The following is a 21,671-nucleotide window of genomic DNA, read 5'->3' on the forward strand; positions in this document are numbered from 1 at the left end:
TATTTTAATTGTTTGTCTTCTGCAAACAGCAGTGTGAATGTAATGTAGACTGAGACACGATGTCAACTCAAAAGAGGGTTGAGTCCACTTTAAAGTCCAGGTACAAGTAAATTCACTGACTTTTTACTCTGTTCAATTTGGACACTGAACATGGGTTGGAGCTCTTAATTTTCTTTCTCCAAGTGCACCAGATTTATGCATTTAACTTTAAAATGTACAACATTTTCTTATGACTCCTGCTTGAGGAAGTGAGGTCCACTCCCCATTGTCTCACAAAATCCTGAGAAACACTGCAACCGCCATAATAAACTGTAGCAATATCCTTATAGCTGAGGGCGCATATTTCATGTGGGCCTGCTAATGATCGTTATCATTGTTATTAATGTAATAAAGCGTTATTGTAATATTGTGTTGTGTTGCAGGCTCTTCACGAGCAGATGGCAGCGTCTGTGCATGAGATCAGTAACCTGATTGAACCGGTGGCCATCGCAGCCCGTGCTGATGCGTCTCAGCTGGGTCACAAGGTCTAACTGCAAAATCATTTCTAAATATGTCTCAGCGGATTAGATGGTTATGGGAAGCTCATGGTTTGCTGTAATCTTACAGGTGTCTCAGATGGCCAGTTACTTTGAGCCACTCATTATGGCTGCCATCGGTACAGCATCTAAGATCCTGAATAGCCAGCAGCAGATGAGCGTGCTGGATCAAACCAAGACTCTGGCTGAGTCTGCCCTACAGATGCTCTACACAGCCAAAGAGGCTGGAGGAAACCACAAGGTAAGAGGCTACCAAATGTACGCAGCAGCTACTGATGGTTGTTTTGACTGTATCTGCTGTAGTACCATGTATGTGTGTTCTGTGTCCTCAGGCGGCTCACACACAGGAGGCTCTGGAGGAGTCGGTTCAGATGATGAAGGAGGCGGTGGACGATCTGGCCGCAACTCTGGCAGAGGCGGCCAGCGCTGCAGGAGCTGTGGGAGGAATGGTCAACTCCATTACTCAAGCCATCAATAAAATGGAAGACGGGCCCGGATTCGAACCTGAAGGGACGTTTGTGGATTATCAGACCACGATGGTGAAGACGGCCAAAGCTATCGCTGTCACCGTTCAGGAGATGGTAAAGTCTAGTGCTGCAAAAATTGTGGGAAAAGCCACTATGATTGGTGGGCAAACAAGTCAAAATACAACACACATATGCACAAGCATGCATTGAAAACAGAATTAAGGTTTAGTACAGAATTTATAAATATAAGATACGCTTGATATGTGACATTAATAAAGTAGTTAAACCTGACAAGCCGCTTTGGGCCCTGTATACATTTAAAATTTTTATATTTTTTAAAGTATTTCATTTATTTTTTTTTTTGATATTATGGTTCAAAATAATTTAAGGGAGAATTATGCCATGATTATAGACAAGATAAGGCTGACAGAGTGTTTTTAAACTGCTGTGTTCCCAGGTTACCAAATCCAACACCAACCCTGATGAGCTGGGCGGTTTGGCCAATCAGCTGACCACAGAGTTCGGTGACCTGGCATCAGAGGCCAAATGTGCAGCCATGACTGCTGAAAGCGACGAGGTATCTTATGTTCTTCTGTCTAGATTTCGTGGTTTGCCCACCTTTAAATTCACATGGAATCAAAATTGACCCACGTATACTAACTGCACATTATTGTTCTTATTGAGAACAATTCATCAGTACACATTATTCCAAAAAAATAATGTTTGGGTTCAGTAAGATTTTTTTTTTTTAATGATTTTTAATGCTTTAAAAACAGTAATATAGTGAAATTTTATTACATTCATTACAAAGCAGCCATTACTCTGGGTTTAAGGTGTTTGTTAACTGTTAACGGGTTTGTCCTTCAGATCGGTTCTCACATCAGGAAGCAGGTGACTGAGTTGGGCTACAGCTGCACTGGTCTGGTCAGTAAAGCAGGAGCGCTTCAGTGCAGTCAAAACGACTCCTACACCAAGAAAGAGCTCATCGACAGTGCCCGGAAAGTCTCCGAGAAGGTTTACAGTAGTTCTTCTTCTCTTATTTGACATATGGATGTAATTCAGTCTTCATCAGACTCCTAATATCTTCATTCTCTTTCAGGTGTCTCACGTGTTGGCGGCTCTTCAAGCGGGTAATCGTGGCACTCAGGCCTGCATTACAGCTGCCAGTGCTGTTTCTGGCATTATCGCTGATCTGGACACCACCATCATGTTTGCCACTGCAGGCACTCTCAACCGAGAGAACGCTGAGACGTTTGCAGATCACAGGTACTCAACTGCATGTGTCCTTCCAGCAGAAATACAGCACCCAAAGTGCCCAGTGCACATTTAAGTGACCTTAAAATGAAAAGGTTTTTAAAGGGTCATTAAACACAACTACTGTATCACTGTTCGTTCACACCTCAGACTTAAAAAAAGGCTCAGGATATGTGTGTGGAATGATGGGAAACAATTTGGAGATGAACTCAGATGCCAGGGATGTTTTGTTAATGGAAACATTAAGGATCCAAAATCGTCATCTACTTTATAATGATTCTCATCTCTATATGTGACTTTTATGCCTTGGCTGTTCTGATTATGTTTTAGAATAGAATGAACTAGGGCTACAACAACTATTCAATGAAATCGATAATAATCAATAATGAAAATCACAGTCGCGTCAAATGACAGCCCTGAATAACGCATTTCTAAGGACAAAAATGCATATAAAAATAGTGGAGGAAACAGATTGAGCTGCTGCAGGAAAGGTAACTTGCGTGATCCAAGCTGCCCAAAACATGAGAATTCTTTATTTTAAGCTTCAAGCTAATGCATTAGCTTAATGGCTTGCCCTGTCAGAAGCTTTGACAGATGCATGTGCGTCCTTTGCACAAAACGTTCATTCTATGGCTATATCCTTATCTGTAAATGTTACAAATTCATGCGAGCATTTCCAGTATGTGTAAGCTCTTTAGTCACAGCAGTATTTCTAATGCTACAATATAATTATTGTTGTTATCCATAAATTTTCGATTTTACTGTTTTACAAGAAAGGCAGAAAAAATGTTGATGACAAACATTGATGTTGGCTTGACAAAGACTGACCGGAAAGTATGAAATAGTTTTAAAAGCTTTAGGTTTGTAGGTATTATTGTCAAATTGACAAAAGTAAAGTCAGATGACTGGAAAACAAATAAGTTTCAGACAGACCATCACTTCAGACCTCATTTGACCTCATTAGACCCCCAAGAAACCATATCAAACCAGTTCAGTCCCCAGTAAATCTTTTCAGACCCAATTAAACATCATAAGACCACTAAGAAACCAATCAGAAATCAGGTCATGTTTCTTGGCATTGCTAGCATGTTTTATTTTGCATTTTGCCAACGTTGTTAGGCATTGTTGCATGTTACTTAGTTTTGCTAACATGATTTGGCATGTTTATTAGATATAACTAACACATTTTAACACATTGCTAGCATGTTTCAGCATGTTTTAACACATTTCTAACAATGTTTTTTTTTTTTTTTTTAAACTAATTGTCAATTCAAGTAAAAAACACGTAACGCATTTCTTGCATATAATGTATTACCCCCAATATTAATTACAAAAAAGTCACTTTCTTTTCATATAATCTTTGTTGATCCTTGTATGTGTGTAATATTATTATTGTTGTATTTCCTGTGGTTGATCAGAGAGCACATCTTGAAGACAGCTAAAGTTCTGGTAGAGGACACTAAGCTGTTGGTGTCCGGAGCCGGAGCGAGTCAAGAGAAGCTGGCTCAGGCTGCACAGTCATCCGTTAATACCATCACCAAACTGGCTGATGTGGTCAAACTGGGAGCAGCAAGTTTGGGCTCTGAAGACCCTGAGACACAGGTACTGACACCACCATCCAGGCCCAAATCCTCCTCACACAAATTACAGTGGACGTGCTGTCAAAATATGTGTTTGTGCAGTAATGTGTGTGTGTGCATGTGTGTGTTTGTGCAGTAATGTGTGTGTTTGTGTGTGTGTGTCTTTAGTCCCATCCTTGGCAACAGTTCTTGGGTTTCTGCTGTTCCTATGGCAACACTTAATAATTCATGCCAAATTCTTGAAGCTTGTTATAGCTGTATTATTCAAGGAAATACAGACATTGAGGCCAGGTTTAATTACACTTCCATCAAGTTCTTGTACATGATAACAAAAAAACAGTAAAATCTGCATTTTAGTATTTCTAAGATCTTTATTCTCACTTTCCACAAGTAACAGCTGTGAATTTTAGTGAAGTCTGTGTGTCCATACTGCATTTTCTTGTAGTCAGGCTAGTCAGGGTATGTTATGAGACTGATACTTCATTAACTAGCATTCATATTAATATAACTTTATATTTGCAGTAGTTTTACTGTATAATGTGGGACTTCATTTACTTTTCTTGTACATGTTTCTCCTATTACTACATATATTTTGTGACACACAAGTTTGATATTATGCCCAAGTTTGTGGTACAGTGATGGAGCAACATTTTTTTTTTTTTTTTTTTTTTTTTTTTTTTTTTGTTTCTTTTAATCCCATCCATCCATCCATCCATCCATCCATCCAAAGCACTTGTCCTCTGTAAATTGGCAGGATGCTGGAACCAATCTGAGTTTTGTTAAAATAAATTTTAAGTAGGATCTCTTGTGTTCTTTTTGTGAGGAGTTTTATTTGTATAAAGCATGTTGCCTATACAAATAACAACAAGAATCACTCATGGGTTTGCATCTCCATTAGAATGCTGCCTTAGAAGGCAGGTGCCAATGTAGGGAGCAGACTAGCCCACTAGGTTTTGCTACAAAGCATTAGATGTCAGAATTTGCCAGCAGTAATATCATGTGTTTGTTGTCCTATCTCAGGTGGTTCTGATCAATGCGGTGAAGGACGTGGCTAAAGCTCTGGGTGACCTGATCAGCGCCACAAAGGCAGCAGCCGGGAAACCTCACGATGATCCCGCCATGTTACAGCTCAAGAACTCTGCTAAGGTATAAGACACACAGAAGCATAGGAGCATCTCATGCACCGACTGTCTCTGTTTGTCAGTCTGTCTCTGCTAACTGATCTCTGAATATGACACTTCTCAATATTATGTGCTGCCCTGAAATCATGCGTCCATCGCTTTGACCTACAGACTGAGCTGGAACAACTGCTGATGATTTACACTCAGATCAATGTTGTTATTGTTGTTATAACTAAAACTAAAACTAAAGCCAAAACGATCAAACATTTTGGGGGGGGGGGAACCTATTAAAAATGTTTTCATTTTAATTGAAATAAAGCTGAAATATAATAATAATAATAATAATTATTATTATTATTGTTATTGTTGTTGTTGTTGTTGCTATTAGATGATAAACTTAAACTTAAAAGAAAATTAGACTGAAATAAATAAGTTTAGGTTGAAGTACTAAAATTAAAACTGAACTAAAATTAAAGCTAAATAAAAATATTGTAAACTTAAATAAAAATTTAACTGAAATATGAAAATATTTAAAAATATTAATAAATACTATAATAGCATATATAATACTAAAATAACACTGACTCAGAGTAGCTAATATGCACAAATCTACACAAACAAAGACAAAGAGATTATTTCATATAGGAAATGCATTATCATGAATAAATTCATGATTATTTGCTGGTGATATAAGAATGAAGCACTTGTGAATATTGCAGTAATTTTAATGTGCTTTTTATTTGGCTATGTTTCATACAGAGTCTATCTTTAGAAAAAGTGTTTTTAAAAAGTCTGTAGGTTATTACTAATAAAGTCCTATTCGGACGGTAATTGTTTCTCATATGGACATAAAGTATTTTCAACATTTACAGGGGCTAGTTAATGGTTTATTGCTGTCCGAATCCAGAATGTCAGTGTATTTCTCCCACCACCCATGTAAATACCCCTTAACTACTGTTTTTGACAAATGCCAAGGTTGTGTGGTAATTTAATTGCAGTCTGAATCCACAACTCTGAGTTTACAAGAGAAGATCAATTCAAAATTCAATGTTTGAATTCTTTTTGACCACTGCGGAACACCGTACAATAACTGTTGCACTTCACTGTAATTTGCATGCATTTTAAATATGTACACTTTTATACTGAAATGCTGGGAAGTATTTACAATTACCGTATTTAATCACTCCACCTCTGCGAAAGGAGAAAGAGGGGGGAAAAAATGGGCTGTTAGAGCAACACAATGTTAAAATGTATTATATAGCCTACAATTATATAATTTAAAAATAAAAACTACGCAGCTTTATGTTTACTTCATGTAAATAAGAGACTGCGTTAACTTATTTCAGCTAATTTCCATATTTTTCCATATAGCGTTTAAGGAGTGTTCATGTGTAATTTTTCTGTGGCATCAGGTGATGGTGACAAACGTGACATCTCTACTGAAGACAGTGAAGGCCGTGGAGGACGAGGCCACTAAAGGCACACGTGCACTAGAGGCCACCATAGAGCACATCAAACAAGAGCTGGCTGTAAGACACACACTCTGAGCATACACATTTAAATCACTACATTCAAGTAAAAGAAAAAAAGTATATTATAAATAATAATAATTATTATTATTAAAGTTTATTAAGTCCAAGGCCAATGGGATGAAGAAGAGCAAGTGAAATGTTACCAAAAGTGTAGCTTTAAGCCTTTGTTCATCACTTTTTGTGCCCATCCTATGTTTTTCCATTAGGTGTTCCGCAGTCAAGATCCTCCTCCAAAGACAGCCACTCCAGAGGAATTCATCCGCATGACCAAAGGCATCACACTGGCCACGGCTAAAGCAGTGGCTGCTGGGAACTCCTGTCGTCAAGAGGACGTGATCGCCACCGCTAACCTTAGCAGACGAGCCATCGCTGACATGCTGCACTCCTGCAAGGTGAGATAACCGTCATACATGATGCCTGACACCTGCACAGCCATATTAATGACTGCGTATGCGCTGCATATATCAAAATAGTCAAATCATATGGAATAATTTGTAGCAATAATGAATATATTGTATATTGTATATTTATTAATGTTAACCTGAAGAAAATGTGTGATGTTTCTGATGTGTTGTTCAGCAAGCGGCATTCCACCCGGAGGTGAACCGTGATGTTCAGGCTCGAGCGCTGCGCTTCGGCTCTGAATGTGCCACTGGTTACCTGGGCCTGCTGGAGCATGTGTTAGTGGTAAGTTAGAAGTGTCTGCTAGGCCACCTTGTTATCCTATAAACACACACACAAACACACTCTTCTAGAGCTCCCTTATGGGGGTCATTAGGGTTAAAACTGTGTGAAATAACTGATGCTGCTTTTGTTCCTGTTATTTTAGTGGCACACTGAACTCTCACATATTTCATGAACTCACTGTATGTTTGTCGCTCATTGGGGCAGTGACTGAAAAATTTGTCTAAAGCCCTATTCAGATGGTAATTATTTTCAGCATTTACAGAATTTAGTCTGTGATTTTATTGCCATCGGAATCCAAAATGATGGTATTTTTCTTCCACCACCCGTATAAAAATCCCTAGCTGAATTACCTACTGTTTTTGACAAACACCAAGGTCGTATGGTAATTTAATTGCCGTCCGAATCCACATCTCTGAGTTTATAAGATGGGATCAATCCAAAAGTCATTTTGTAGATTATTTTTGACCACTGCTAGGCACCATTTGGAACCAATGAGCTTTGCAGTGATTTGCATGCATTATTTATGGATTATTATGGCAGCAATGCAATTTTAATATATGTAATATATACAATTATATACATTAAAATATAAATATAAAGTAGTCAGATCAAATGTTTACCTCATGTAAATAAGAGGTTGCATTAACTTATTTCTGCTAATTTCCACATTTTTAAAATGACATCCATCATTTTAAGAGATATAATCTGAACAGAACAGGGCTTAAAATGTAGGTAAAATAGACTAAAACAGAGGTAGTTAAATGAATATTAAATTTTTTTTAAATTTGTAAATGCAGAGTTGAATGTGGAATTTTGTGATTAGTTGTAATGATCATTGCTATGCTGGTCTGAGAAATTCATTTTTTAGTGTTTTCCTAATTTACTTTGTTTTCTCTGTGTGTGGGTGGGTATATCGGTGTGTGTGTGTTGGGTCGTTGTGATAGCCGGTGAGTTAAAGGTGACTGTTTGTGCATGTGAATCTCTCTGCCCATGTGTGTTTTGTGTGAATTGAATTGCACAACCTCTTAACATGAGACAAAAGTTATATAATATAGTGGATGCTGCAGTGTGTCTCAACTGGTGGGTTGCAGATCTATATTTATTTCCATTTCCGTCTTGAAATTTTTTTCACAATTTGGACTTTTTCTGTAGAACCAAATTTTTAAACTTCCTCCAGGTCATTTGTGTTTCAATCAAAATTTGTATCATCTATAAACTCTCATGATAAAAAAAAATAAAAATTCTAACTGACAAATCCTTTAAACATAAAAATTCACCAGTCAACAAAACTTCCTACATCTGGATATTCTAACCGTGTGCATTATATTCAGTGAAATTCTGCCCATAGGGGGCGCAGAAAAGCAAAGCTGCAATTATTTGGTTAAGGAAACAAATATTTTGCACCAATATCATGATGAATTGTTATTTTTGTTAGTTGCACACTTTATGGCCAAGAAATAACCACTTGAGAACCACTAGTCAGATCTATCAGTGTAGTAACTGTCTCTTGAAGGTGACAGTTGGATGCTTTTTGAGACTTTTTAACTTCTAAAATATTAATGGCATCTTGATTTGTCAAAATGTTCTGTTACAATTTTGAGATACACTGAATGAAATGACATTTGAATGGTGTGCAGAAGGATTTAACATTTTGCCAATGTATTTCAGAGTTCACTATGATAATGTTTGAGTATTTTCCATGTGTGTGGTTGTGTGGGAGGTTTGTGAGGAGACTGTCACAGGTGATTTTTTTTTTGTAATAAGCAGAAGGAGACAGGGTGATTAAATAAAATTAAATTAGCATAAATTAATAGCACACTGTAAACCCAAACACATCAAATTTTTTATGTTCCCAATTTTAAGTAAGCAGAACTATCAAGTTTTGAGTTTATAGAACTCATGCATGTTAATTGCTCCTAACTTGAATGCTAATAGCAATTAGCATAAAATATTTATTTAATTAACTTTTTTATTTTGAGTACTTCAAATCAAGTGAGTTATTCACTGTAAACCCTAAATAAGTTGTCAGAACTCAAAAAAGTTCAATGAGAATTTAAGTTAGGAAATTCAAAGTTTAAGTAAGATTTTTATTTTGTACTTATACATTTTTATTGTTCTTAACTTGAAGTATTTGAGTACACTCATTTATACATTTAACTTCAAATTATCAGGTTATCTCAATGTAAATATTATGCTAGCTATAACAAACTAATTCAGAAAATGCCAACTTGATAATTTGCTAACATGTTAACAATAGCATGGTATAGCACAGGGGTAGGCAAGTTTGGTCCTAGAGAGCCGCTGTCCTGTAGAGTTTAGCTCCAATCCTAAAAAAAACCTTCAGCTGCCTATAGCCTTAGTAATCCTGAAGAGCTTGATTAGCTTGTTCAGGTGTGTTTGATTAAGGTTGGAGCTAAACTCAGCAGGACAGCGGCTCTCTAGGACCGAACTTGCCTATCCATGGTATAGCACTTACTGAATGATTACAGCAACTTAAAACATGTAACCTACCTGCTCTCAAACCAATCAACATGCACCACTTGTCACCATGATGGTAACTCTCCAAAAACCCACATTAACAGAAACACTTCCAAATTAGCACAACAAAACATTAATCACTACTAAATCTCCCTTACCATTAATCATGCACGAAAAAAAAATTAATAAATTAATTAAAAAAAAAAAAAAAAAAAAAATATATATATATATATATATATATATATATATATATATTACTTAATTTTAACATTTACTCTCCCTTTCGAGTGCCATGGGCAAAGCATGCTGGGAAGTCCCATCCCAGTTTCAGTGAATGTGAACGTTTGGGTGGAATAAACCAGTGTGAAACATTTAGTCTGTCCATTAAGCATCGTATTGGACACGTTAGTACACTATTAATCGTTTACTTTTACTCATTCTAAATATAGTTGCCTGACAATTAAAGGGAAATGCATCACAGCGTGCATAAATGACAGGAACAGCTATTGAAATCTGTTGGTCAAAACCCTAAAGAAAGAGACAGACTCTCCTTTGTGCTTTTGTAGGGTTTGTACAGACAGATAGCATATGTTTGTCTGTGGGTGTGTGTGTGTGTGTGTTTCTGGTATTGTCCATGTCATTCCAAGCATTCCTCCTCATGGCCAAGTCTTTTCTTAGCCGTCTGTTCCAAATGAACAGCTCTGCTAATGCCACGCACCTGTTTCACTGTCACCAGCTCCACCCTGGAGGACACTCCGAGGACACACACAACTCAGAAATCACTAGATCAGCTTCTACAAGCTGCTCGCATGAGTGTCTAACAGCACTTGAATCAGTGTCAGACTGATTTAACAATCTCTGTCCTTATTTGGTATGTTTTAATACATTCATGTGTGTGAAGTCTTGTGATCTCCATCCACAGATCATTCAGAAACCCACTCATGACCTTAAACAGCAGCTGGCTAACTACTCCAAACGTGTGGCCAGTTCAGTGACGGAGCTCATACAGGCTGCGGAGGCCATGAAAGGTACAGTGTGTCATGTTTCTCCCCACACTCTCAGCATCCAGCACACAGGGTGGATTATCTTCTGCCTGCAGTGCACTAGATCTAGGGCTTCTCTCGTACTCCTTGCCCTCTTGTCCTCTCCATCAGATCAGGTCAAGTATCCACTTCCAGTTCTGCATCATGAGCAGAGAATCCAAGCAGGATTTAACAGGATAATCCCTGCCACCCATCACTGAAAGTGATCTGAGAGCTCGGGGTGATAATGCCCAGACCCTGATTTAACACATGATGAGAGACAAGGAGAATCTGGAGTGTCTGAGAGAGAGAGAGAGAGAGAGAGAGAGAGAGAGAGAGAGAGTGTGTAAAGAAAAAGGATGATTTATAGGGGCTAATTCACATAAAAAGGAAGAAAATAAAATTAACACTTCTGTCTTTTCACCTTTCAAGTACTCATATAAGTAAAATAAAATTTAATATGATATTTTTGTTGTCCTTGACTGTCAGCTTAATTGCACATATGAAAAATTAAAAAGTTTGGAGTCGGTAAGGTTGTAAAGTTGTAAGGTTGTTTTGTTTTTGCTGTTTTTTTTTTTTTTGTTTTTTTTAGAAATTAATAATTTTATTCAGCAAGGATACATTAAATGGTTCAAAAGTGAGAAAGACATGTATAACATTACAAGAAAATTCAATTTTTCCAATAAAATGTTATTTTGAACTTTCTATTTATCAAAGATTCCTGAAAAAAATGTATCATGGTTTCCACAAAAATGTGGTGATAATCAGATTTTTTTTTCTTGAGCATCAAAAGAGCATATTAGAATGATTTCTGAAGGATCATGTGATACTGAAAACTGGAGTAATGATGCTGAAAATTCAGATTTGATCACATGAATAAATTACATTTTAACATTATTCACATAGTAAATGGCTATTTTTACAATATTACTGCTTTTACTGTATTTTTGATCAAATAAATGCAGCCTTTGTGAGCAGACGAGACTTCTTTCTAAAACATGAAAACATCTTCCTAACTCCAAACTTTTGAACTGTAGTGTATTTATTCTAATATCAAGATTTTTGAGTGTTGCGTTTGTAGAGTGTTTTCTTTGAGTAGTCTGAGTGAAGGCGAAGGGCTTTTTGGGGTCTAAAAGTTTAAACACAACTACTAAGTAAACACTTTTTTTTCTTTTTCAAAAGAGCAAGAAAACCTTATAAACGTGTTGTAGAATGGGAAAATTATTCACACAGTGGTCAGAACCTCCATATTTATTAAAAACAAAAGAAACATTGATAAGAAAGTGCTCAAATCAGAGATAGAATACAATTATACAAGGAGGTGGAGGAAGGCCAAACATTGGTTTCTGTTTAGATCTGTTATGTGTAATGATTAAATGTGTAAAAAAAAAAAAAAAAAGTATTTATGGATTGACCCACCACACTGGGCTGAAGGCACATTGCCTTCAGGATCAGGCATTAGTTAAATAAATTATGTTTTCATACCACTGTAAAATTTCAATAAACAGTAGTTTTTAAGTACATGTACACAGCACAACCCTACAGATGTGTTTGATTGGATACGATGCTGTCTTTAGGTACAGAGTGGGTAGATCCCGAAGACCCGACTGTCATCGCCGAAAATGAGCTGCTGGGGGCTGCAGCTGCCATCGAAGCTGCCGCCAAGAAACTAGAGCAGCTCAAACCTCGAGCCAAACCCAAGGTGAGGAAACGTTTACCCACATCCCTCAGGACTCACACACACACACCACCAGCTTAACTGACACAGCATACATTTAGCTTGGAAAATCCTGCACTGTGTTCATATATTCTTAACCTAAATGTTCCTGATGATTATATGACATTTGTATAACTATTCCCGTTTGCATTGCCCAGTTTGGATTTGGATTTAAGGTAACACAAATCATGAATTATGAATGCAGCCACGACCACAATCATTGAGCATGAATTGATCATCATCATCATCATCATCATCATGGATACTGGAATGAACCATTGTGTTGTGCGCATACACATGTGGAAAAATCCTTCAAGATCAGTCACACTGTTCAGATGGTCATGGAAATGAATGTATGTTGTGTTCTGTTCAACAGGAAGCTGATGAGAGTCTGAACTTTGAAGAACAGATTCTGGAAGCAGCCAAATCTATCGCTGCAGCCACCAGCGCTCTGGTCAAAGCTGCATCTGCTGCTCAGAGAGAGCTGGTGGCCCAGGGGAAGGTATGAACATGCACACGCATCTCCCTGCTGATGTCAGGTGCTTCATGATGTAAAGTTCATCCAGAACACTTGGAAATCATGCGCTATGTTCAGCTTAATTAAGATAAGTAAGTACTTCCAAAGCCAATCTCTCTTTCTCTTTCTCTCTCTCAGGTCGGGGCGATTCCAGCAAATGCGGTGGATGATGGACAGTGGTCTCAGGGTCTCATTTCAGCTGTAAGTCTGTTTCAAACTCGTCATCAGAAGTAGAGCTGTAAATGCTAATTTCTTGCTCAATTGACTAAACGGGATAGTTCACCAAAAAATTAGAATTCTGTTATCATTTACTCACCCTCAAATTGTTATAAACACAAAAGATGATGTTTTGAAGAATGTTTCAGTTGTTTGGTCCAAAATAACATTGGTCTCCATTGACTTTCACTGTATGGATGGACAAGAAAAAAAAATCTTATTTTGTGGTCAGTCATACAGCTTGGGAAGGACATGAGGGTGAGTAAATGATGACAGAATCTTAATTTTGTGGCTGAATTAACCCTTTAAATTTCTTAGTTTCTTCTGATGGGATTAGATGCAGAGGTTTCAGTCATTTTGATGAACTGGATGTTTAACACATTTTGTCTACTCTAGGCCCGTATGGTGGCCGCAGCTACTAACAACCTGTGTGAGGCGGCCAACTCTGCCGTTCAGGGTCATGCCAGTGAGGAGAAACTCATTTCTTCAGCCAAACAGGTGGCAGCATCCACCGCACAGCTGCTGGTGGCCTGTAAGGTCAAGGCTGACCAGGACTCCCAGACCATGAAGAGACTGCAGGTCAGTGTGTTTGCTGGATTTCAATATTCAGACCCTTGTATTGGCTTAAAAAAAGTACACTCTTAAAAAAGGTTCTAAGAGAACAGTGGTTCCCAAACTTTTTGGAGTGGAGTACCCCCTGAGGCATTTACCATCAGAACTTTTTTCCACCATGAAGAACCTTTTGTGGAATGGAAAGATTCCATGGATGTGAAAGGTTGTTCATAGAACCATCAATGGCAATTTTTTTGTGTATGATCGTAGAAAATTGATCCTTTGGATTTAAGTAAACTAAAAATTATTTCTATGAAATCCCCCAAAAAAAAGCATAAGGTGAAAACAGTAAACCTTTAATATTAATACTCACTTGTCACACTTTGAGGAAAAAAAATGAGAACATACAATTAAAACTGTGAAAAAAAAATTGTTTAAAAAAATGTTAAAAATACAGTCTATGAAAATTATAATTGTATTGTAAATATTTAAAACAAAATGAAACATTTTACACATACGAAGTGTGGAAAAGCACTTTTTCTGTGTATTTTCTTTCTATTGAAACAGTAGAGCGTAAGCAATTCCAGAATCATGATTCCCAGGAAACTGAACATGCATGAACTGATTATTACCTTCATACTTCAAAAAAAAAATTATCTTCAATGCAGTGTAAGTTTCTTCAAATAATAACATCTGTCAAATGCATAAATGTAAATACCATTTACAGGGAAGAAACTGACATGACAAAATACATCACTAAAATGTATTCATTTAGTCTGTGCAGCTGCCTTGTAATATGTGGGTCAAATTGACCTGCAAATATCTAAATCATAATAGAAATTTTGTACGCACATTCCACCGCACATCAGTGTGTCGACACACATCTAACATGCATGTTAATGACCCTAAATAAGGAAAAAGCCACTAAATTTCTAGGAGAATTATCGTAGATTACCCAGTATTACAGACAACTCAACAACAAAAAAATCAAAATGGGTTAAATTGGCCCGCATCCTAATATGAAGGATATAAAACCTTTTCCTCTCATCATTTGCCATTGCAGTGGTCTGACACAAATAAACAGTCTTAGTTGTTTTTGTGTCCGCCTCTCAACAGAGCCTTTAAATATTGAGTGAGACAGTGAGAATGCACCCCTCCTGCCTTCAGTGGGACAGCTGTCGTGCTGCAAAGGGTGAAGGCTGAGGGGTTAAATTTAAAACCTAATTAACTCTGAGACCACCATTAGTCACGATAGACACCATATTGAATTTTCAATCAAATGAAACAAAAACACATTTGACAAGCTAATTCTGAGCAAAGCACTAGCATAATTGTTTTGCAGATGCTGATTGCTTGATATTTTGTCATCTAATGCAGTGACATTCAGACGTATATCCACAGTATCTGATGTTATTTTGGCATCTCTAGTAAAGCTCTAGTCTTTTAGCTGTCTTGTCTTACACAGTCCAGTTGTCTGATGTGTAATGTGCACTGATGAGGGCTTGTGATAACAGCAATGTTGATGGCTGCTGGGAGATTTTGCATAAATAGTCTTTATCAACTTTATCATAGAAATACTGTTTTAATTAAAAAAATGTACATCATTGGATTATTTGTCTCCAAACACACTCTGAGCAACACTAAGTTGCTGTTGAACACACTTCTTTATAATTATTAATTTGCATTAATATTTGGATTACTAATGGTGCATGGATCAGGAAATTTGAGAAATATCAATAGCTGATATGCAGAGATTTTTCACATAATTTTGAGGGCGATTGTCAGACTGTCAACATCCCATCCATTCACCAACTGAATGACTGCCATCATTTGCATTAGAAGAAGTAAAGTCTAAATCTTTATTTACTGTTTAATTCTTTATGTTGGGCATAGCCACATTCTGAGATTCACTCAAAATGAAGTATACAATGAAACCAAAATATTTTGGAATGGCGTGCATTTATTTGTGGATCTTTTCCTGTCCATGTGTGCACCACAGCACACATTTGTGAATTTTGAAACATTACTGGAGCACAATTCCATCTGCTTTCTACTACAGCCAATCAGATTTTAGAGCAGCCTTTTACTAATGGCTACATCATTTCCAAATATAGCAGGTCAGAATTTTTTTTTTTTTTTTTTTTTTTAAATACATATACTTCCCTCCCTGCTGCTCCATCCTATTTCTGCTGATATCTGTCTGCCCATGAGAAGAGTCTCCTCACATGCACAAAATAAGATACTGAGAGATACCAAATACTGCTTTGATACAAGACAAATTGAAATTTGAGAGGTTGTAAATGGGAATCAACCAAGATGTTCACAGTTGAATAATTTTTCCGTAAGATTTATCATTTAAAAGGTACCTTTATTTTTATTTTTTTTTACCATCTCCCCACAGTGACTAATATGAGCCTTTGTTCCTTCTACTAATAGAGCTGTGCACAGTGATGTAAAATGTCTTCTGTGGCAGCAATGCAGAATCTCTTGACTAAGCTAGTTTGTGTATAAAGTGCAGGCCAGTCCTTCCTCTTACAGAGATATATCAGACTACAGACAGCTGAACACACTCAACCCTAAATCACACCTTCAGCCATGCACAATGCCTCAAAAGGCATAAAAAAGAAAAAAATATTCCTGGAACGTTTGCCAAAGGTGCTCTGGGGATGTGTTTGGTTCAGGCTGCTCTTTCCACAGCTGCATTTCCTTATAAAGCCATCCTTAGAGTCTAGACACTTGCCTTCCCTACAAACATCAGGTCAGTCAGATATGCAGTTTGACTACAAACCCCTGCTTGTTAAAAGCTACTTCATTAGGTTCACAAATTGAAGTACTTGTAGCCACAAAGTAAAGGAGTTGCACTTGTAGTTGTACCCGTAGCCACAAATTAAAGTAGTTGTACTTGTAGCAAAAAAAATTTAAATAAAATTTAAAGGGTTAGTTCACCCATAAACGAAAATTATGTCATTTATTATTTACCCTCATGCCGTTCCACACCCGTAAGGCCTTCGTTAATCTTCAGAACACAAATTAAGATATTTTAGTTCAAATCCGATGGCTCCGTGAGGCCTCCATAGGGAGCAATGGACACTTCCTCTCTTAAGATCTATAAAGGTACTAAAAACATATTTAAATCGGTTCATGTGAGTACAGTGTTTCAATATTAATATTATAAAGCAACGAGAATATTTTTGGAGCGCCAAAAAAACAAAATAACGACTTATTTAGTGATGGCCGATTTCAAAACACTGCTTCAGGAAGCATTGGAGCATAAATGAATCAGTGTGTCGAATCATGATTCAGATCGCGTGTCAAACTGCCAACGGCTGAAATCATGTGACTTAGGCGCTCTGAACAGCAGATTCGACACACTGATTCATTTATGCTCTGATGCTTCCTGAAGCATTGTTTTGAAATCGGCCATCACTAAATAAGTCGTTTTTTAGTTTTTTTTGGTGCACCAAAAATATTCTTGTCGCTTTCTAATATTAATATTGAACCACTGTACTCACATGAACTGATTTAAATATGTTTTAGTACCTTTATGGATCTTGAGTGAGGAAGTGTCCATTGCTCCCTATGCAGGCCTAATGGAGCTATCGGATTTCAACAAAATATCTTAATTTGTGTTCCAAAGATTAACGAAGGTCTTCCGGGTGTGGAACGGCATGAGTGTGAGTAATAAATGACAGAATTTTCATTTTTGGGTGAACTAACCCTTTAAAGTAGTTGTACTTGTAGTTTCACTTCTAGCCACAAATTATAGTTATGGTATTTGTAGGCAAAACAGTGAACAGTGTAAAAACAGTGTATATGCGAATGCACCGTGATGAACACCAAATCAAGAACAATTATATAGATGACAATTGTAAAATGTCAGTCAGTGTGTCTAGTATTAGGCTTGTATTTAAGTATTGATTATTGAAGTATTGATATTCTAGTAATGGTATAGTTCAAAATAAGTTTGAGGTGAATCTTGAAGAGTCTCGCCTTCTTAAAGCTGAGAATTTGTACTTGAGAGCATAATGTGTTGTGTTGGCTTTTTTGATTTTGTTAAATGATCTGACTCTTAAGAGTGTTCTGATGTCTTTTTTTCTTTAGGCTGCTGGTAATGCCGTCAAGAGGGCATCAGATAACCTGGTGAAGGCGGCACAGAAGGCTGCATTTGAGGCACAAGATGATCAGGCTGTGATGGTGAAGAGCAAGATGGTGGGCGGTATTGCTCAGGTAAAGAGAACATCAGTGAAACTCAGTTACAAGTCAAGCTATAGCATGTTTAGAGGCACATTACTGTGTATTTTGTGAGAGTATTTCTAGCACAATGATTGACTATTACAGTGCAATTCTCATAATGCTGCTTGTCATGTTCCATGTACCTGTCTGTTTTTACTTGGCCTGTTAGAATTGATTAACCCATGTAATTATGTAATTATTAATGTTCTTTTGTTAATGTCCTGCGATGTGGATATTCATATGGATGTGCGTGTGTCCTCAGATCATCGCTGCTCAGGAGGAGATGCTCAGGAAGGAGAGAGAGCTGGAAGAAGCCAGGAAGAAGCTGGCCATGATCCGACAGCAGCAGTACAAGTTCCTGCCGTCAGAGCTCAGAGAGGACGGACAGGAGCAGTGAGCCGCACCAGAGACTAATCAATGACATTACACAAGAGTATGAGAAAAGTAATTAATGATATGCAATGAGTAAAAAGTGAACTATGTATCAGGATGTCTATTTTAAAAGTGTTTTGTTTATTTCTGTCACTTTTATGAGCATTGCCATGCCAGCTTTATTGTTTTGTTGTATTTTGAAAATATGCCACATATACAAGTTATTTTTAATTTCTTCTAAAAGATCTTTATTTTTATTTTTTTTCCCATACTAGATGGATTAGATAATCAGTTTTGAAAGCTTGTGATCATGGCAGGGGCACAACAGTGTTTGTAATGTCTAGTAAGCTTCTGACAGTTGACAGCTGTTTTTCCTTTTTTCTTTTTTTGTGGCAATGTGGACCAGTGGTGCAATCATTAACTTTGCGTTGATACAATTCATAGAGAAAACATATCATTTTCTAAAGAAAAGAATAATAAAGCTTTGAAACGTTATAAATAGTATCTCCTGTTAATGTTTTTGCAGTGTCAGTGTTTGCGTTTGTGACAACTTGGTCTACTGGCATTTCTATCAAAAGTATATCTTTTATAAAGCATCAAAGCCATATTTCCATTTTTTGCTTTTATAATGTTTTGTTTTTTGTTCTTTTGTTCCAATTCACTGTTGATGTAATTCTCATCCAGATGTATACAGACAATATTAGATTAAAATGATTTGCAGCAGAAGAAATGCTTAATTAAATGGTCGTGTTTATCAAAGAATAATCAGAGTAATTATAAAGAAATGATAAAGACTGTTATTAATGGATCAAATACATAAACAGTTTGAGTTTTTGCCATTACTGCCTTTCCTGTTGCATTCAGTATATTCTGAATCTTTCCTGCTTTTATATTTTATAATTGTGTATTTAACTGTTAACAGTTTCTCACCTAAAATAAGCAAATGCACTTAGTCATGTGTTTAACTAAAAACTCATAAATTCACTGTTTTGCAAATATCTCCTATTGCATTTGTGTTGTTTTTTTGTTTTGTTTTTTTTGTCAGAGAGCTTATCATTTACTTGTATAGACCGATAACATTAAAAACGAATAATTAATAGGTCATTAATGAACATTTTATAATGCTTAACCTATCAGTAGTTCATGTGCACTCTAGAATTAAACTCAGTCCTGAAGATTACCAGGAAAGCTATTCCAGAGTGAAATATATGAAAAGTGGTAAAATATACTATTATAAAATTGGACTGATATGATCAGACTCTTAATAAGAACTGCTGCATTTAAAGAACACAAAGCTTGTTTTTAGAGACTTGACGACATCCAGCTTGTTCTGTGCATTACAAAATTCTAGTCTTGAGGTGATAAACATATGAACCAGCTTTTCTCCATCAGGAACATGTTTCATAAAATATAAAGCAGAAGAATGAAATGTGGTTTTCAAAAAACAAAAATTGCTGCCAAGCATGATGCATAACTAGATGGCAACGTCAATCATCTTAACAAATTGTAAGTTAACAGTGTATGTTTGAAGTTTTTAGTCATGAATTATTCCTCTCTTCTTTTTATTTTTTGTCAGAATATAATAGAAAAATTACTGTCCATCTGTTCTTTAAATGTCATTAAAACCATTCTGAAAAATTGTGAAATTTCATCTGGAGGATACTACATGTAAAGCTAACTATCATCAGCATAATTCAAGTTGATTGTTTCATGATAATATTACCTAAGGGGAGCATGAACAATGAATTAAAGAGGACCAAAGACTGAGCCTTGTGGTACTCCAATTAATTCACTTGTGTTTGGTTTTACAATTCATCATTTACACACAAAAACATACTGGTCTGACATGTGGGCTCTAAACATGGTTAATCCTTGCCCACAAAAGTCATTGTAGTTAATGTTATTAAAGACAATGTTGTGATCTCTGCTGTCAAAGGCAGCATTAAGAGCTAAGGACATTAGCATAACCAGTACAAGATGCAATCATGTTCATATGATCGAAGCATGTTGTGTGCTAAATCCTGATCAAATGCTTTGTGAATATCATTTCTCTGAAGAAACAATATGGTGGACAGAGTTTTTAATAGTGTTTTAGACATAAATTGAAGTTTTAAGAAGGATCTACATGTACAATGCATGAGTGAAATCAAAGTTGTGCCTTTTTTATATGCGGTTTAATAACTGCAAGCTTGAACATTCTTAGGACATGCCAAATTTATAGTATTTCTCATTTGCCTAAAGACATTTAAAAAAATTCTTTAACTGTAAAAACTAATTCAGCCTTTTATGCCATGTGTTCATAAAGAAACTACTAGCATTCAGAAAAAAACATCACAATGTAAACACAACTCACCATTGAACACAGTAGGCAAAATTATATGAAATCATTGTCCAGGCAGTGAATGGGGCTTTTGAGAACATTTCCTTGGAGAGAATTACCTACAGCATCTGTTAGAGACTGTGAGAAAATTATCCTCACTATCATGTCATGGTGAAATGTTACAGATTTGATACACTAAACGCAGAGAGTGTAATGTATGATTACATCAGCAGCTGTTTTTTCCCAGGGCACTCTGAATAATCCTGACCTCAGATCTTCTTAAGTAGAACTGGAGAATGAGGATTCAGAGCCTCCCAAACATGGACAAAAGCACAGGGTCAAATGCTGAGGACGAATCAGAGCGAGGGGACGTCACTCTCCCAGAGACTTTAGAGAAGTTTCCAAAAAAGCCCAGAGTTCCTCTGGAGGGGATTCCAGCCGCCTCTCTGCTGTGCCGTTGTCAGCTCTGTCCGTCTCTGCCTCCACTCTTTGAACAAGTTCTCCTCTTTCTCCTCGGCTGCTTGTAGAAACACAAGAAATCAACAATGGAGGCCATCAAGAAGAAAATGCAGATGTTGAAACTAGACAAGGAGAATGCCATAGACCGTGCAGAACAGGCAGAGATTGACAAGAAAGGAGCAGAGGACAAATGCAAACAGGTAAACGGATTGGGTTTGGTTAACTGGAAACTGAGATTATATCAGACAAGACTTTTTTCTATAGGTGCTTGTTTCTGCTGATGTGTCTAACTGTATTCTCTGTGAGATGAAATTAGGAAAAGTGTGAGGAGGTGTGGTCTAAGTAGTGATTATATATTATGTATACTTTTAAGTAATGGTATAACAAAATAATTTATTTAAGTATCTCTCCCCAGAGTGCTCACAGAAATCATATTATTTGACCTTCCACGTGTAATCTAACTTTCTAAGTACTGTATATGAATGATCAGTAATCATGTGGTCACTGGCATCAACTTCCTTCCAAAAAACTCCTGATTAATCCCAGTTTGTGGTCCAGCATTTCTGATCCGTGGAGCTATTTTTAGTCTTGTTCCTTAAGACCTGTCA

The 21,671-nt window shown here is 36.8% G+C and overlaps 2 protein-coding genes across 8 annotated transcripts in view; both read left to right on the forward strand.

Moving 5' to 3' along the window:
* The window catches only part of tln1 (talin 1), a 94,630-nt gene extending 74,621 nt beyond the window's left edge, over positions 1-20,009 (forward strand). For 3 of the 4 annotated variants that reach the window (XM_067398386.1, XM_067398387.1, XM_067398388.1), the window contains exons 40-57: positions 423-524; positions 607-777; positions 869-1,117; positions 1,461-1,580; positions 1,871-2,017; positions 2,103-2,269; positions 3,676-3,859; positions 4,858-4,983; positions 6,371-6,487; positions 6,697-6,882; positions 7,070-7,177; positions 10,578-10,683; positions 12,255-12,379; positions 12,771-12,896; positions 13,050-13,112; positions 13,524-13,706; positions 17,781-17,906; positions 18,175-20,009. In XM_067398386.1, the coding sequence (XP_067254487.1) occupies positions 423-524; positions 607-777; positions 869-1,117; positions 1,461-1,580; positions 1,871-2,017; positions 2,103-2,269; positions 3,676-3,859; positions 4,858-4,983; positions 6,371-6,487; positions 6,697-6,882; positions 7,070-7,177; positions 10,578-10,683; positions 12,255-12,379; positions 12,771-12,896; positions 13,050-13,112; positions 13,524-13,706; positions 17,781-17,906; positions 18,175-18,309 (2,541 nt within the window). In that variant the 3' untranslated portion in view covers positions 18,310-20,009. The remainder of the gene's footprint in view (positions 1-422; positions 525-606; positions 778-868; positions 1,118-1,460; positions 1,581-1,870; positions 2,018-2,102; positions 2,270-3,675; positions 3,860-4,857; positions 4,984-6,370; positions 6,488-6,696; positions 6,883-7,069; positions 7,178-10,577; positions 10,684-12,254; positions 12,380-12,770; positions 12,897-13,049; positions 13,113-13,523; positions 13,707-17,780; positions 17,907-18,174) is intronic. The other variant, XM_067398389.1, reaches the window with a different exon arrangement.
* Positions 20,010-21,010: 1,001 nt separating this feature from the next.
* tpm2 (tropomyosin 2 (beta)) overlaps positions 21,011-21,671 on the forward strand; it is a 28,221-nt gene continuing 27,560 nt past the window's right edge. For 3 of the 4 annotated variants that reach the window (XM_067398393.1, XM_067398391.1, XM_067398392.1), the window contains exon 1: positions 21,011-21,263. In XM_067398393.1, the coding sequence (XP_067254494.1) occupies positions 21,150-21,263 (114 nt within the window). In that variant the 5' untranslated portion in view covers positions 21,011-21,149. The remainder of the gene's footprint in view (positions 21,264-21,671) is intronic. The other variant, XM_067398390.1, reaches the window with a different exon arrangement.

This window comes from Chanodichthys erythropterus, chromosome 10 (genome assembly GCF_024489055.1).
Source record: "Chanodichthys erythropterus isolate Z2021 chromosome 10, ASM2448905v1, whole genome shotgun sequence".
NCBI classification, from domain to species: domain Eukaryota; kingdom Metazoa; phylum Chordata; class Actinopteri; order Cypriniformes; family Xenocyprididae; genus Chanodichthys; species Chanodichthys erythropterus.